Source organism: Manihot esculenta, chromosome 1 (genome assembly GCF_001659605.2).
Source record: "Manihot esculenta cultivar AM560-2 chromosome 1, M.esculenta_v8, whole genome shotgun sequence".
In the NCBI taxonomy this organism is placed as follows: Eukaryota; Viridiplantae; Streptophyta; class Magnoliopsida; order Malpighiales; family Euphorbiaceae; genus Manihot; species Manihot esculenta.
The window spans coordinates 26749605-26767169 of NC_035161.2; the positions used below are offsets into that span (position 1 = coordinate 26749605).

Consider the following 17565-nt stretch of genomic DNA (forward strand, 5'->3'; position numbering starts at 1 on the left):
AAAATAGAACTAATAGTATCAGTCACCAGAAGCTAGTAGTCATCGAATCATACAATTTTCAAGTCTACTTAATCATGTCAATTATAATTCCAGAAATTGATTAACTCATTGGCTTGATACCAAGTATTCAAGGCAACAAATAAACAAAAATCAATTACTAAATACATCAATATTCCTCCCTTGTTAAAGAAAAAAAAGACCGTTATGAGCATTATCTCAAATCACAACCACAAACAGTACAAATACGTCAATCAAAGGCCAAAATTGATTGAGTAGCATAATCGCAAACAAATTCAGACATTTTCAAAGACGACCAAATATAAGAAACTTGACATTTTCGTTCTTTAAATTCTCAAGTTACAGGAAGCAAGGCTCTTATGCTTGATGAAATTATAAACTATGTGCAGTCATTGCAACGCTAAGTTTGATTTATCTGTATTAATAGTTTCTGGGATATGAATCTTAATATATCATTTCAGAATACCTATAATGCCATACTAATTACCTTGCTAATTGTTGAAATTCAGAATACTTTGCAGTTGACTGATGATGTTGGTGATGGCGGTGATGCAGTTGACTCGTGATAGCACTGGCAGCGAGGGATTGCACACTAATGGGGATTTCAAAAATGAAAAAGGAGTATACACACTTGTCTGAATTGAAGGATAAATTTCTTGTTCCAATGCTCGAATTGGGTTAAAATTAAAATACTGTAAAAATTAAAACTCAATGGATCTATTACCTCTGAATAAAAAAATTAAATTACTAAGTTGTTGATATATATATTTAATCTCAAATTATTAATTTTGAAATAATAAAATGCACAAAAACATGTACTTTCTTTTTTTTTTATAAGTTGATTTTATTATTTAGCAGACTTGATATCATTTTTTGTCTCTTACAAAACATTCATTGCTTCATAAAAAATTTAGATTTAGTAAAAGGAAACAATACAAGAAAATATCTTATAATTTCATCAATTTTTCAAAGCCAGCGTCTGTTTTGATAGAAAATGAAAGAGAGTATAATTTTTGAGCTTTCCCTTTACTAGAAAAGTTTAAATTTTCTAATTGTTTTGTAATGAAATTCTGTAATTTTATGTATATATTTATTTTGCATACTGCGTAGAACATAAAAGCAAGAACATAAACCAGAGTGCAATTAAAACAAAACACTAAAATAAATTTATTAGCGTGAAATAATTGCCGTCTCGGGTATACGAGGAGACGCAAAGCAAGCAACCAGGAATCAAGTAATTAACAACTCAATTAAGATGGAATGAATCCATCATGTTCAGATCTTCAGGTCTAATTTAAGTACAAAAATATAGTTTCTTAGATTCTTCCCTGCGGCTTTATCAAGTAATTTTTCTTTTTGGCGAAGTATCAAGTAATTAACAAAAACAAATCAAATAGATTTCTTAAAACGGATTGGAAACAATTCCTGTCATATCAACTCGAAGCCTAACACAAACCATTCCTACAAATAAAATAAAATTGTTTCTTGTCCTTGATCAGCGACCCTCAAAAGAAAATTCATGGGGTTGAAATGGATGTTAGCTGCTCCAAAATCCTGCAAGGAAAGACACCACGAAAAACCCAGATGCATTATGCCCTCATTCATCATAAATTTACACTCATAGATGGAATAAATATACCCACCATGATAAACATTTAACTTCGAAGAACAAAAAATTTACTTCTTTTCAACAACCAAATATTTCTAATTTCTTCAGCCTTCTTCCTCAGTATTGCTGGACCTGCGGTATGGCATGTATCTGCGGTCCTTTGAAGCATTCTTTCTCCTCCTTTTCTCAATGAAGGATTCAAGCTTCCCAGATTCCTGAGTCGTTTCATAAAATGCAATCGTTAGCAAACTTGTGTAGCTAATTGAATAAGTTTTCACATGTAACATTTTCAAATTGCTGTATTTTCCTTTTCACATGCAACAATATACCTTAAGTTTGCTGTATTCCTTGATTAGCCTGTGCTTCCTTATTTCAGCTGCAAAGAACAAAGCTGTCAGCTGTCACATATTATAGAATGAAGAAAGGAATTATGACGAGATAAATGGGAGGGAAAAGCAGTTATTAGTTAGTATGATTTGAAGGGAAGTTCTTCACAGGTCAGCCTAGTAGTTAGAGTTTGTTAGAGGCAGTTATACTAACTGATGTATAAATAACAGCTAGAGAATACTTGCCAGCATTATGAATAATGCACACACAGATTTCCCCCTCTACAATTCTGTTACTCTCTCTCAACTAACTGTATCTCCTCTTCTCATCTCTTTCTATTCTCTTCCTGCTCTCATCTCACACCCCTAAATTCTTCTTGAGTTGTGACATCAGCATTCATGCACTGATAAATAATTTAAATTTCCTCACAAATCATAATAACCTCCAACTACTTGTGCGGTTTATTTTTATTCTTACAAGTAAAAACATTTCAAAATGAAATCTCAATTTCCATTCTTGCTGCAACCATTATCCTCACAACAAACACCATGGAGAACCATTAACATTAGCAATAGTAGTGAACAGGGCAAGGCAATCTCAGGCCATGGGTATACTCGAGTTTCAATGTGCATTTTATGGTTAAAATGAGTCTTATGAGATCAAGAAATTCAGGGAAAGTCATTTGGAAGGTTCTTTCTAATTGCAAAGGGAGATGATACCAAACACACAGACAGAGAAAGAACTTTACATTTCTTCATATAAAAGGGCCGTTTCCCTTGCTTTGCTGCTTCTCTTTCTTTCTTCTTGTGCTCAGCCAGTATTTCTGCATCAATATGTTTTGCTGACTCAAACTTCAATTGTCTATCCTGTTAAGAAAATGGTTGGAAGAGATAAAAGAAGGTTTAGACAAATAACACATGATCAGATTGGAATAAAATTCGATCCAAATTTAACCAAACAAAGCAAGTACTCACAATCCAAGATATGCGTTTCTTCAATTGATCAATAACTTTTGGATCATTGGATTTCTTCATTTGCTTCTTTAATTCCTTTATATCCAGAAGTAAATTCATATATGAGGACAATTGCATGGATACAAGAAACTAAGACTTATTTTCCATTGATGAGTTTTTGAAAGTTACCTCTCTTTCAGAAGGAAGGTTGTTCTCAAATAGAAAATTGTACCTTTTCCTAAACCTACAAAATCCACAAACAATAAGGATTCTGAAGAACAAGGATGAACTAATTGAGAATTATGTAATAAATCATGAATCCAAGACAAACAGAATTAACATCCTTTGCTTTATATACTCCAACTGAAGGCCTAAGGGAAGGACATGACCTAGTTACATAATTTTAGAATAGGCTGGAGAAACCACCAGAGTGGCAGAGTGTTATGGATGTAAGTCCATGAATTCCAAAGATTAACACCAATTAAAGCAACAGAGAGTAAATGTCCAAGCATTCCAATAGATCAGGTGAAGAGAATGGTGATGGGGGAACAGTGTATAAGGAAAAAGAACTAGCAACTATACATATCATTTGTAATCAGGCAAAAACCCAATTGCATTAGCATGTTTGGAAAGGGTCAACATGGGTATTAGCAAATTAATGGAAGCAAAAAGCCCCAAGTTGCTTAATTATCAATCTCTAAGAAAGAAGACAAAACACACACCAATGACAACATAAAAACAATGGTCAATTAATGTATTGTTACAAGAGAAGCATCAACTTAATTGTAGACCAACACAAACAACAAAACACGGATCAATTGCAGAAGCACCTTTCTAACTTTAAGTATACTCCACACTTTTTTTTTCTTTCCCTTTCTAATTTATTACAGATGAAAAAGCAATTGAAACTTCTCATAACTGATCAACACAGCATAAAACTTGAAGAACAACGCTTATCGAATGACAAATATTAAACAGTGGCTTACCCATCAACATCAAGATTACCACACAAAGATTCAAATCGGGGATCACGTACCACCTGTCAATTCAAATACCAATTTATGCACATCAAATGTCTGTCGTACATAGCTAAACAGCAAAAGACAAGCTGCTTCTAAATCGATTCCACCATATTTTTGCTGCAAATTTGAAACCTCTCATTTTCCCAGGGAAAAGCCCCAAACATCAAACATGGAATGTTATATAAATGAGCCAAAACTACAATAATGAAAGCAAGTAGCAACTAATTTAATATGAGGGACATTCCCAAAACACAAAGTTCAATAGTAAGATATGAATATAAGTAAGCACCAAGAATGCAATAAGTTCGCTACACCGACACTTCTATATAAACAAGTAAAAGAAGCTTTAATCCCAATCCGGTTAGGAATTAGGATTCATCCATTAAATCATAACAAATCATCCTAATGTATCACCTTCCCTCTTACAAGTTTAAATGCTATCTTTCCTAAAAGTGAATTTATTTACTGCTTTAGGGTTGACAAGCCCAAACCATCTTCATTGAACCTCTCTCACTTTATCTTGGATTCCACCTCCTTACAAATGCACTCATTTCTAAGCCCATCCTATCATTCTGTTCAGACTTCCCTGTAGCCTCCTTGTAACAGTATTGGAAAGAAAAAGAACAAGCATACCTTTTTAGGAGCTTGAACAACCTCTCGAAACCGACTCACGGGCTTCTTGCAACTAGCCTCCATTGGCCTACACACACAAACATGGACACGAAAATCAGCAATTACAAATTAGAAGGCACACAAACAGAGGAATTTTCATCAGATAATTACCTATTTTTGTTAGCTCTCCCAGACTTCTTATCTTGCTTGGGCTTTTGATACACTGAACAAGACCCATCAGACCTTGCCTTTTGCAGCTCCTCAAAGGTAGCATCTGCAATTTCTCTCTCTATGTCGCTCTCCTACTCACCAAAATAAATAAATAAATAAAACTAAATTAATCAGAAAAGGAAAGGTCTTTAGGATTATTGTAAAATACCCACATCTTCCTCTGAAGAAGAAGACGATGATTCAATTTCTTCTTCGCTTCCCACAACATGGGTATTGCTTGAAACAGCAATTTCTTTACGGGATTTCTTCATTTGGACCTTCATTGAAAGCAAAATAAACTTATTTTCTGGTATTAGTAGTACAGTGACCAGTTCTCATGCTTAGAATTGAGTCTTACACCATGAAAAGAAATTAAATGAAAAGCTATGAGATTCAAGGTTGAAGCACAAACCTGGAAATCGAGCTCTGACGCAAGGATGAGTCCAAGCCTTGGAAACAGAGAGAAGAGAGAGTTTTAGGTTAAAAGTAAGGCCGAAGGAGGAGTTTCTATCCGATTCCCCAAATTGGCCGACCCGATACACATCCGGATGGGTAAAAGAAAAAAAAAAAAAAAAGGAACGAATTATTATGAGTCCTATCTTTTCTCAAAATTAAATATTTAGATTTTTTCATTCTCCAAAAAAGAAAAAGATGTTTCCAAAATTTCTTAATTAGAATGTTTTTATACTTTTAAGTTTAAATTCTTTAATAATTTTTCAATTTATTTAACTTTAAATATTGTATATAATTTTAAGTCTATATATTATTTAGTTGAAAAGATTTTAAATTTTCATATCATTTAGTGTTTATAATAAAAATAAAAATAAAAATAAAAATAAATTAAATTAACTAAATGTTTCAACAGAAAATCTGAAACCTTTATTTTTTTAATTTTATAAAATAAATCACATTTTAATTAAGTTATTTTAAATATGGACTAAATAATTAATTTAAAAAATACATATTGATTTGACAGTAACTAAAAAAAAAAACTTAACTTTTTTTTCTCAAGTGAACCATTTCATTTGGATTCAATAAATAAAGAGTATATTATTATTTAGTTTCTGAAAAAAAATATTTTAGTATTTAAATATTATTATTATTATTTATTTTTAAAAAAAGTAAATTATTTACTCTCTCAATTATTTATTTATTATAAAAATTCACTGCATTCAAAGTGATTCTTGATATGTAATTTAAATATATGATTCATTCGTATGATTATGTATAAGATCGTGGACTACAAAATGTTATTTCCATCTTAAAAATTACTCTTTTCATCTTATAATTTTTTTGATTATGTATAAAATCGTATGATTATGTATAAGATCGTGGACTAATTATGCTCATTCTAGAGAAAAAGAATTCCAAATAATTAGAATATTTGAGCCTATTTCATTGTGATGTCTTGTGTAAGACCACGATCAAAGTTATTTCAACAACAACTTTATCTTTTGTAAAGCAAATTATTTTGAAATTAATCATATAAAGTAATGATTATCTCAGTATGAGAAGTCTTTGTAACTTCTTAGAAATCATTCGTCACATTTAGCAGCAATACATAATTTACTTAGGTAATGTTAGGGAAGAGTAGAGGAGAGATTCTCTCATATATCAACAATAAAATATGGCGGTTCCACGGTTGGAAGCATATGCTCCACTCTAGAGTGGGAAAGGAAGTGCTCTTCAAAATTATCATCAAATTGTCTTGTTATTTTTATTTAGGGTTTCTTCCTATTTCTAAATAAAATATGCATGTAATGTAATTTCTATACTACCTTCAAGTTTAATGACAATAAAATTAGAGTGATGTGGGTAGTGGAAGATGAGAGGGGCTCATTAATCAAGACTTGTTGCATCAAGCTATTGAGTCTGTGTGATCCAAAGATTGTGGAAGTTCTATTCTTTTTAAAATTAAAAAAAATTTAGATAATTAATTTTATGAAACTATAAGGGTTAAATAATATTTTTCCTTAAAAAAGCAAAATTTTTCTTTTAAGTATCAATTTCGTGCGATGTCCTCAATTCCCCGAATTATATCGTCCGAGATCCGATGCTAACTTCTTGTTTGCAGTAAGGTTTGGCTTCGATCCTTTCGAGGCAAGGAACCAATGTCTACTAACCACGCGCAATTAATGAGAGCGTGCGTCTTCCAGAACACCAAGGAAACTCCGACCAATAAAATCTCCGTGCCTCCTAATTTCTGAATTTTGACTTTTCATTATCATGATCTGGAAAATGTGCACAATATAAATGAGCACAGACAATTGTGTCTCAGGTCTTACTCATACAGTTTTTTGAAGGGTAATGTAGTAATTTCGGTCGAGCAGAATGCAATGCGAAGATTTATAGTTAACAAAAATACAAATCTCAGAAACTGAAGATCTCTTGGCTATTTTCTGCCTTCTCAGAAGAGCAACTGGTTGTCGACTCAGTGAGGCCGGAGAAGCCGCCGACACAAATTGACTTGTCCTGACCGATCGAGAGTGGTAGATCCCCTAGACAAGAATTGCATATGGATTTTGATATGGAATCTATGGCGGTGGCGATCGGGGTATCTATACCCGTGCTGCGATTCTTACTTTGCTTTGTGGCGACGATTCCTGTGAGTTTCATCCACCGACTCGTCCCTGGTAAATTCGGCAAGCACCTATACGCTGCCTTTTCGGGGGCTTTTCTCTCCTATCTCTCCTTCGGATTCGCTTCAAATCTCCATTTTTTGGTGCCCATGTTGTTGGGTTACGCTTCTATGCTTCTGTTTCGCTCACATTGTGGAATTCTTACTTTCATTCTGGGATTTGGTTATCTAATTGGATGGTACGTTTTTAATTTAACTCATCGTTTTTGAAAGAGCTAGTTGTTTTATTTTATTTTTATGAATGAAAGGAGTTGATTTTATTGGAGTTTAATTTTGCTTGATTAAGCCGATTTGGAGTGTTACTCCAACAAGAAGATTCCTTGATTGCTTTATTTATCATATTTTCTTTCAAAAGTTCTGGATTGGGGTTTCTGGGCATTGAATGCAAGTAGAAGTGAAAATCAAAGGAAAAGAAAAGCTGAATTATAAGTTTTCTGTCGATGTGGATTTTGGAGCACATTCTTAGGGAGGATATAAAGTTCAATGATAATGTTCGGTTATGGATTCATCACTTCTATTTACTTTTTTAAATTATTGTTCTAAAAACTGTTCCGGCAAGTTAATTAAATATGGCTAAACAAATCATCATTCTTGAAAATATGCCCTTCTATTTCAGAATTCTTGACTGTTGGTTTCCGTTTGTAGCCATGTGTATTACATGAGTGGAGATGCATGGAAGGAAGGAGGAATTGATGCCACTGGTAAGCACAACTATAGCCTTTATAATTCCTTGTATTCCTCCTCACAAGTTGAAATAATGAAAATGCTAGTAGAATATAATGATGATTATATGATTCTTTATAATTTGTGAAAACCTTTCTCTGTTGCATCAGTCAAGTTGATTAATTACAAATAGTTGTTCTTTTAATACTTAGGGGCCTTAATGGTGTTAACACTGAAAGTCATATCGTGTGCAATAAATTACAATGATGGATTATTAAAAGAGGAAGAATTACGGGACGCTCAGAAGAAAAACAGGCTGATTACACTGCCCTCATTGATTGAGTACTTTGGTTACTGCCTCTGCTGTGGTAGCCACTTTGCTGGTCCTGTTTATGAAGTGAAGGACTATCTTGAGTGGACTGAAAGAAAGGGGGTAGGTTTAAAATGCTTGTTTCTGCTTGTACAGATATATGCTTTGTCTTACTTGTGCATTCATGTGTGTTTTCCTTTTCTTTTATTTATTTATTTTTTTTGGGGGGGGAGGTGGAGTTACTAATTATGTAAGAATAAGCATAAGTATACTCAAAAGTTCTAAGCTTTGTTCATTCATCTTTGCAGATATGGGCTTGCACAGAGGGAGGACCCTCACCATCACCTTATGGTGCAACAACTCGAGCTTTGTTTCAAGCTGCTTTTTGCATGGCCCTGTATCTATACTTGGTGCCCCACTTTCCCTTGTCCCGGTTCACTGATCCTGTATACCAAGAATGGGGATTCTGGAAACGGTTGAGTTACCAGTATATGTCAGGCTTCACAGCACGTTGGAAATACTATTTCATCTGGTCAATTTCTGAGGCCTCTATTGTTATCTCTGGCCTGGGTTTCAGTGGTTGGACAAATAGCTCTCCACCAAAGGCACGATGGGATCGCGCCAAAAACGTTGATATTCTAGGTGTTGAGTTTGCAAAGAGTTCAGTTGAGCTGCCACTTGTGTGGAACATACAAGTCAGCACATGGCTTCGCCATTGTGAGTCTATCAGCTTTTCAAATTTCAAGTTGTTATTTCTTTGTATCAGCTGATTTTTATTAGTAGGATAGACATATATGTTAAAAGCTTCTAGCCAAAATATTAGTTAACCTTTTCCTATGGTGAGAAAATCCAACTAAGCATATAATTGGATATGTGAGGTTTAATTATAATTAGGTTGTGCATAAATACACCAATCAACAATTGATCTTTTTATTCCTGATTTGTTATTATTTTAATTTTTTATGTTGTCATTGGGCCATTTACTTTGGCTGGTTGTTAATCATTGGTATGGAACCTATTGACAACTACTTCATTGCATACTCAGCGAGTGAAAGCATTTTCCATAAACGAATGACATTAGTTTTTGACAAGTTGTAGCTTGCATCTCACTAAGATGATGAACTGTGGTAACTTCAGTGTCCTCTAATCATATTATTGATATATAATGTCGTGCAATCTTGGATCAATATATGGCTATAATGCACTAAGTCTTGTCTGATATTTTGGTAGATGTTTATGAGAGACTTATTCAGAAGGGGAAAAAACCTGGTTTCTTCCAGTTGTTGGCCACTCAAACCACAAGTGCTGTTTGGCATGTGAGTACTATTACTAGATTTATTTCCTTCTTTTATTCACTTCAATTATCTCGTGTTAGTCCTACCTCAGTTAATTTCTACAAGACAATTGACCAAGCATAGGATCTCCTGTCTAGGTTACTAGGGAAATATGTGCAAACAGTCATTAGTAATAACTGCATTGGATATCATCCTGACAAATTGCTCACTAATAAGCATGTACAATTTTCTATGTGTCATATGGATCCCCCCTCCCCTTCCTTTCTCTCTTGAAGTTTTACACCCATTAACTTAGATGTTGAGTTTCACGATTTTGTTTGTTTAACTGTTTGTTGAGAATTATAATACTTAAAATGGTGTTTGGTTTTAGTTCTGACTTCTAAGTCCAGTTGCACCTAAGATTCTAAATCAAAATGAAGCATTTGGTATTTTATTTTTCAGGAACTAGAATTGGAATGAAATGTTGCTTCTACTTCAGTTTAAGTTATTTTGATATGGATTTTAGTTCGAATTTTGATTCTTGCACCTAAATTACAAAAGTATTGTGTTCATTTGAAAAGCTAAAATAATCTTAAATATACATCCAAACAACAATAAAAATAATACTGAACATCAAAATTATGATATTGATATAAAAATATAATATATATATATACATAAGTGATAATAGCTAAAAAAACCTTGAACTATTCGTGTTTTAACAGATATATCCCAAACTATAAAAGTTAACTAATATATCTTAAACTAATCACCTAAATTTATTTATACCCTACCATTAAATTTGACCACTAAATTTAAGGGAAATGCCACGTCATCATCTGAGTCAGCACCAAAATTAATAATTTAAAATAGATAATTGTAAAAAAACTCAAACTTTACCAATTTTAACAATTATACCCTAAAATTTTTGGTTTAACAAATAATATCCCAAATCATTTTTTCAATTTGATTTGATTTTTAATGTTGATGCAGCTTATTTATAATTTTGGATAAAATATTTCTAGGAGCCAATAACTCATTTTCTGATTTTTTTTGCAACGACAAGTGCAACTTTTACGTAGTTAGAGGTCATAAATGTTGTGATAATATTATATCTAGTAAATTAAGAATGACAATTCTCGTTGTTTGAGAAATTAATTATACTTATCATATACACTTTAGTAGAGCTGAAAATCAATAATGAGTCTAATCAATTGAAAATAGTTAAGTTCAATCTAATTTATGACTACAATTTATATCTTTTCTAATGAATTTAGCGATTTGAATTTATTAAACTAATTATTGATTAAGTGAATATAATAAATATAATTAATTTTTCAAGTAGAAAGAATCGTGATTCTTGATTTACTGGAGGTAATGTTATCAAAATATTTATGATCTATAACTACACAAAAAGTTGGACTTGTCAATGCAAAAAAAAAAGTCAAAAAATGAGTTATCAGCCCTTAAAAATGTGTCATTCGTAATTATAAATTAGCCGAATCAACATTAAATATCAAATCAAATTGAAAAATTGATTTGGGGTATATTTGTTTAAAAAAATTTAGGGTGTAATTGTTAAAATTAGTAAAATTTGGGTTTTTTTTTTTACAATTATCTATTTTGAGTTATATTAAAATATTATTTTTTAATGTTGACTAGGATGATGATGTGACATTTCCAGATTTAATGGTTAAATTTAACAGTAGAGTATAAATAAATTTAGGTGGTTAGTTTAGGGTATATTAGTTAACTTTTATAGTTTGGGGTATATTTGTTAAAATGTGAATAATTCAGGTGTGTTTTTTTGCCATTATCCTTGTATATAATATACTTATCTTCTATCTGTTTCTTAATTAGTAGTCTTTAAGTAAAAGATGTGTACATAATTTATGACTAAAAGTGTATCATATGACTAAAATTATTTAAAAAGGTAGAAGAACAAAAGATAATGTTAAATTATATATACTTATAATCAATGATAAATTAGGTTATATGTATATAAAATAATTTATTAAATTTCAAAAACATATTTATATAATTGATTCTTCAGTTTGGTTTCAATTTTGCTTTGGATGAAGTATTAGAATCGAACCAAAATAATGAAACGAGTTCAGTTTGATCATCTTTTATTTTGGTACGTTGAAGTACAGTCCTTTGGTTTGCGATGGAATCATGTATGCTGCATAGCCCTAACTTAAATTGTAACTTCTGGGGTCATAGCTATTAACCTGTCATTCAACTTTTATTAGTTCTAGGTAGATGTTTTTGAGCATATTTGCATGTCAGATGCTGTTTAAAAAAAATAAAAAGTAAAAGAAGCAAAAGGATAGATAATTATTATATAGTGGTTTCAATTCCAAGTCACCTGTTTGTCAACTTTTGCTATTTGTTAGTTTAATTTCCAACCAGAACAACTTCATCTGTGAGTGATAAGAGTGCTTCTTTTTACATTACACTTTCAACATTTGAACGGTACACTATATGATCTGTTCTAGCATTGTATGTTTTAACTTTTAACAGTGTCTTTTCCTTTACTCATCTCTACTTAAATTTCCTGGAAATCCCAGTTATCTTCTCTGCAATGCCTATCCTTTTCATGAAGTCTTGCTGCTTTGACTTACCATCTAGGTTTCCCCGCCAATTTAACATTCATGAAGACTTATTGCATTTATGTTATCCTCTTCAAGCTCTTCGACTTATTCCTTTTTTTTTTTGTAAACAAATTACAGGGATTGTATCCTGGGTATATTATATTCTTTGTTCAGTCTGCATTAATGATTGCTGGTTCCAGAGGTATTTTGACCAGGATCGCCCCTCCCCTTCTTAATTTTTTACTTTGTGGCTTACTCTTTAGATTGTTTATCTTGAAGCAAAATTGGGAGTTGTCCGACTTATTTTCTCTCTTTCTTTCTCTCTCTGAGCAGTCATATACAGATGGCAACAAGCCATACCTCCAAATATGGCTATAATCAAGAAGATGCTAGTGTTCATGAACTTCGCTTACACAGTCTTGGTTCTGAATTACTCATGTGTTGGTTTCATGGTTAGCTCTCTCATTTCTCACTTGAACCATTTAAGAGTTGATTGATTTATCATTTTCTTTAGGCCCGGCTAATGTCTTCTTGTTCACGCAGGTATTAAGCTTGCATGAAACAATTGCTGCATACGGCAGTGTATATTACATTGGCACCATTGTGCCCATAATATTTATCCTACTCGGCTACATAATTAAACCAGCGAGGCCTGCAAGGTCTAAAGCTCGGAAAGACCAGTGAGGTAGAAACTGCTACTTCTTTTCTCCTTAAAGGGGTTGAAAGGATCATGAGAATGGCAGATAACTAGCAGTTCAATCAGCTGCTAATTTACACACTTTATATTTCTCCCCAAAATTGTTTGGATTGCCAAATTTCGCTTATTATCTATTAGCAAGTGTTCGAGTTTGTTTGCCATCATAGTTTATGCGGATGTTGTTAATAAACTATATTTGCAAGAGCAGGTTGTACTCACAAATTCGGATTACGAAACATTGATATTAGGTAGGGAGAAAGCTGAGAAGATATTCTAGGCCACATGATGAGCTAGATTTTGTGCGGATAAATTTCAGAGTTTTTTTTTTTTTTTTAATTTCTTTTCTATGAAAACAATCTGATCACAAATTAGGGTAGAAATATGTTGATTATGACAGGTGAAACAGATACAGCTGTGATAATATGACTATTAAATAGCTAATGTTTCTATGTCTTGCTTGTGTGTTAAAAAGTTTGGTTTTGAATTTTGTTGGTATTATAATTTATGAGCATATGATTTCGACATTGTTTACCTTTATATCTACATAAGGCTTGAAATGCCCATACATTGTGAGGAAATGAAAGGGCGCTATTCATAGAACTGCTCAAAAAGTAAAATGGACCCAATTGCTTAAGTTCACATGCACTTCCTCTATGGGTGATGTTAACTAGCCACCCGCATTTTGACTTTAAAATTGCCAATTTGGAATTTTCTTCAAAAACATATGGGAATCATTGTCCTAGCTTGCAATATTATGCCATGGATATTACCTTATATGTTGTTTGATAATCCAGACGAGATGATAGTCTTCTATATATATATATATATATGAAATGGCTAAATACATAACAAATATTGTAATTTTAGTACAAGATAGCATAGAATATAAACACAGACTCAAATTATTATTTAATTTATTTCTATATTTTCTAATAACGACGACAATTTATAAGATTATTTTAATTTCACTTTTAATAGTTCAGGTGCATTTTAAAATTTAGAATTCCTTAAGACCTTTTTAATAAAGTTAAGGGGTGGAAATGTGTATTCTTCCTAAAAAATTTCAAAACTAAAAATTAAATTACACTTTAGAAGTTTCGGCTTGGCGTGTTTACCATGGAAGCTTAGTTTATGCATAAACAGTGACGACGAGTATAGGAGATAATTTCAAGCGTCAAGAACGCAGGAGTTGAATTCTCATTTGAGGAAGCAAGATTTTGTAGGATACCGAGACAGGAATTTTCTCTATGCTATTGTTTTTCTTGTATTCATTCATACTTTAGGCTTACTTTTTAAGATGTGCTTTGTATTAATTCATTCATAGTATCAATGAAATTTTATTTTTTGACAAAATAAAATCTCTACAATTAATATAAACAATAGAAGATTATTTAATCCAAGTAACTTTCTTCCAAACTCATTATCATTAACAAGAATAAAAAAAAAAAAAAACAAAACAAGAATTAAGAAATAAAGATAGACTTCTATTTTTCTATCAGTCCTAAATTATAAGATACTTTCTTGTTTAAGATAATAATTTTATTTATTAACTTCTTAATATGCCCTTGTTTAATATATTATTAAGGTTAATAGCTAAAAAATATGTTTGTAATTACATTCTATTTTTTTTATCAATTAGAATCTAATTTTTCAAATTGTTCTAATTGTAACATATTGTGAATTTATATTATTAAAAATTGACGGAATTACCACTGTCATTCGCGAAATTAAATGCAACATCAACAATAAATTTTAAGATAAAATTGATAATAATTTAAAAATTTAAAATAAAATTATAATAAAATTAAAAGTGTAGTATTTTTTTAATAATTATTTATTTCATTAATAATTTTTTTTAAGAAATAGAAAAATAGAAACTGAATTTATAATTTCAGGAGAATTACATATTTATTTAGTCCTTTAATCAAGTCAGATTAGACAATTAAATATTTAATTTTATATATTATTAATTTTTTTGAAATCCACTTTAAATATTAGTATAATTTAGAAAAAAATAGTAAATTAGTATTATATATTGTTAAAAAATAATTTAAAAAACACATCCTAAAAAATTATTTTATTATTTTTTATATTTTTAAATTGAATCATATTAAATATTATTTAATTTATTTTAATATTTCACACTAATATATTTAATAAAATTATTTTCTTAACGATAATTTTAATAAACCGTAAGCATATTAGATAGATTTAAAAAAATTAATTAATAATGATTTTAGTTAAAACAATATTAAAATAAATTATTATTATAAAATTATTGATAAAAATTAAAGAAAAATAGAATAATATTATAAATAATAATTTTTAAATATACTGAATAATAAAAAAATAAATTAATAATTTAATAAAATTTTAACTGTACCAGTAATGGTTGATATATTTAGTTATATATTAAAAAAATAAAATTTAATAAACAAAAAATAAAAGTATAAGCGGCAGAATTGTACTAATTACATAATTTTTTTTACAATTAATTCTAAGCTTTTATAAGGCGGTGCGGTGATACAGAATTAATGTGATAAATGACTTCATTAATTTTTTAACGGCACAAATAACTATGGCTACAGTAATTTAAAAAGTTTAAATTTTAATTGAAAAATAAAAAAATATAATTGCAATAAAATGAAAGGTTTTTTTATATTAATTTTATTATTAATTAAAAAATAAAAATTATTAATTTAATAATAATTTAGTAATGGAATAATACAAGTTGAGAGACAAAATAAAATTTATTATTTTAAATATATTAATTATAATTGCTTAATTTATGTGAAAAAATAAATAAATCTATTTATTAGATATATTCGATATATCAGTCATCAAAATATTACATTCATCCAATACCATCACAATAAATTGTTAAGTACTTTAAAACTAACCACTTATATGACAATTTAAAACAAATTTCAAAATTTTCTATTTTTTAATAAAATTATTGATTTATTATAAATTTATAAGCTAATCGAATATAACTAAAATTATTTAATTTAAATTTATTATTTCTAATCTAAAACTTATTAAAATTGTAAATTGATTTAAATTATAATTTATAAATTTATAATGTAAATATATGATATCATGTTGATATCACTCGTCCGATTTTGACAAAAATTCTCTAACCAAATAATTAGGTAAACAGTGATTTCTATATTTTTAAAATTATTTAATTTAATTTATTTTTTAATTCTCTTTTTTTTAAATATAAAGGAAATTAGAGTATTGAATTTGAAAATTTCTAAAATTAATTAAATACAGTAACAGCCGGGCTAATTGCGTGAGTGCTTCCCAATCTTTTCTTTTCCTTTTACAGCTTCTTGTTTTCCTTTCCCTTTGTTTTTTTCTTGTTTAACAATAAATTATTTGTAATTAAAAATTTCAGCTAGATTCTTATATAATTTTGCATGGTTTCTATTTTATTAAGTTAAAATAATTGATTTTTTTTTATTTTAAATATGAGAATTAATAAATAAATAAATAAATTTAATTAAACTTTTATAAATTTCTTGATTGCAAATAGGGATTTATTAATATTTATACATTTTGACATCTAAGTATATAGAATTGTTAGATAAAATATTATAATTTAATTATGTTAATTATCTTTTAAGTATCCTCATTGTTGAAAAAGATAAAACAAACATGAGGCAAACATGCAAAAACACTTGGTATTATTCTTAATAGCAAATGTCCACCGATTTATTTTCATAGTAGGAATGTGCATCTCACAATGGTAAATGTCCACTAATTTATTTTTATAGTAGGAATGTGTATCTTAGGTTTTGAGAAGGGATCGTCCCCTCTCCAACGATCTCACTGTTAGGTAGGATTTTATTGGCCAGGCACTTATTTATTGAAGCAAATTTTTTTCTATTTATTAGAGTATTTTTATATAAAACTCATGAGGAAATTTAAATATTTTAATTTAATTTAATTTTTTAAATTATTTTTAAATTATAATTATCAGTCGAACTTAAATATAAGCTCACTATGAGCCAACTCGAATTAAGCTTGTGTTCAATAAATAATTCACAAATCGGAACTGAGCTTATATGTAGAGTTAGATTTGAGCTTAAACTTTTTAATTTTTTAATAAACAAATTTGAATTTGAAAAGGTCGACTCAATTTGATTAAAGGTTTGAATCATAAATAAATTTATAAATAGATAAATCTTTGAGTTACATAGTAAATTTATAAACAAACTAACTATTTGTATGATTTAATAGTTTAGCCGTTTATATTATAAATGGATTTATAAACGGATTATCTCTTTATATGTGAAATTTTATTTGTAATAGCTGAGAATATGCAAACGAAAATTATAAACGAATACCAAATGTATTACAACTTCACTAACTTCATGTATTATAATTTTCTCTTCAAATTTAATTTGTATAGAAGTTGAAATTGAAAATTTAGCCTTTCGTTTTTTCTCTCTTTCTCCATCCTTCTCTTTCTTATCTCTTCTCTTTTCTTAGCAACAAACTTCTTCACATCTAACTTTACTTCAATAAATTTTCTTCACAACCATAAAACTCTTTAAATAACAACATAGTTTCTGTAAAACTATATGTAACTTCTCTATTCATCTGTTTTCTATAATGCTAAATACAAATTTT

At 29.7% G+C, this 17565-nt stretch overlaps 2 protein-coding genes across 4 annotated transcripts; one reads left to right on the plus strand and one right to left on the minus strand.

Moving 5' to 3' along the window:
* Positions 1–1393: 1393 nt before the first annotated feature.
* LOC110612978 (ribosomal RNA processing protein 36 homolog) lies at positions 1394–5309 on the minus strand. 3 transcript variants are annotated; one of them, XR_002487542.2, is made up of 11 exons: positions 5164–5309; positions 4925–5029; positions 4713–4843; positions 4563–4629; positions 3894–3946; positions 3097–3151; positions 2929–3003; positions 2703–2820; positions 1957–2003; positions 1662–1842; positions 1394–1572 (listed from the first exon to the last, which is right to left on the minus strand). XR_002487542.2 is itself a non-coding variant. In XM_021753874.2 (11 exons), the coding sequence occupies exons 2-10, from the start codon at positions 5021–5023 to the stop codon at positions 1732–1734; spliced, it is 756 nt and encodes a 251-aa protein (XP_021609566.1). In that variant the 5' UTR covers positions 5024–5029; positions 5164–5309; the 3' UTR covers positions 1394–1572; positions 1700–1731. The 3 variants fall into 3 exon arrangements, 2 of the variants coding, with proteins under 2 accessions (XP_021609566.1, XP_021609558.1); XM_021753874.2 differs by having other exon boundaries at positions 1700–1842; XM_021753866.2 differs by having other exon boundaries at positions 1394–1842.
* Positions 5310–7103: 1794 nt separating this feature from the next.
* On the plus strand, positions 7104–13382 carry LOC110600073 (lysophospholipid acyltransferase 1). Its single transcript, XM_021736787.2, has 8 exons — positions 7104–7568; positions 8035–8090; positions 8265–8485; positions 8671–9079; positions 9593–9678; positions 12369–12432; positions 12564–12682; positions 12774–13382. Exons 1-8 carry the CDS (start codon positions 7267–7269, stop codon positions 12912–12914), a joined length of 1398 nt encoding a protein of 465 aa, XP_021592479.1. The 5' UTR covers positions 7104–7266; the 3' UTR covers positions 12915–13382.
* Positions 13383–17565: the final 4183 nt, after the last annotated feature.

Excerpts from the sequence above, each read along its gene's own strand:
- LOC110612978 (XM_021753874.2), bottom strand. The coding sequence starts at position 5,023 with ATGAAGAAATCCCGTAAAGAAATTGCTGTTTCAAGCAATACCCATGTT. Across the intron at positions 4,630-4,712 it reads GGGAGAGCTAACAAAAATAG|GCCAATGGAGGCTAGTTGCA; the intron begins GTAATTATCTGA and ends TTGTGTGTGTAG. Across the intron at positions 3,947-4,562 it reads TTGTTCAAGCTCCTAAAAAG|GTGGTACGTGATCCCCGATT; the intron begins GTATGCTTGTTC and ends TTGAATTGACAG.
- LOC110600073 (XM_021736787.2), top strand. The coding sequence starts at position 7,267 with ATGGATTTTGATATGGAATCTATGGCGGTGGCGATCGGGGTATCTATA. Across the intron at positions 7,569-8,034 it reads TTTGGTTATCTAATTGGATG|CCATGTGTATTACATGAGTG; the intron begins GTACGTTTTTAA and ends TTCCGTTTGTAG. Across the intron at positions 12,683-12,773 it reads ACTCATGTGTTGGTTTCATG|GTATTAAGCTTGCATGAAAC; the intron begins GTTAGCTCTCTC and ends TTGTTCACGCAG.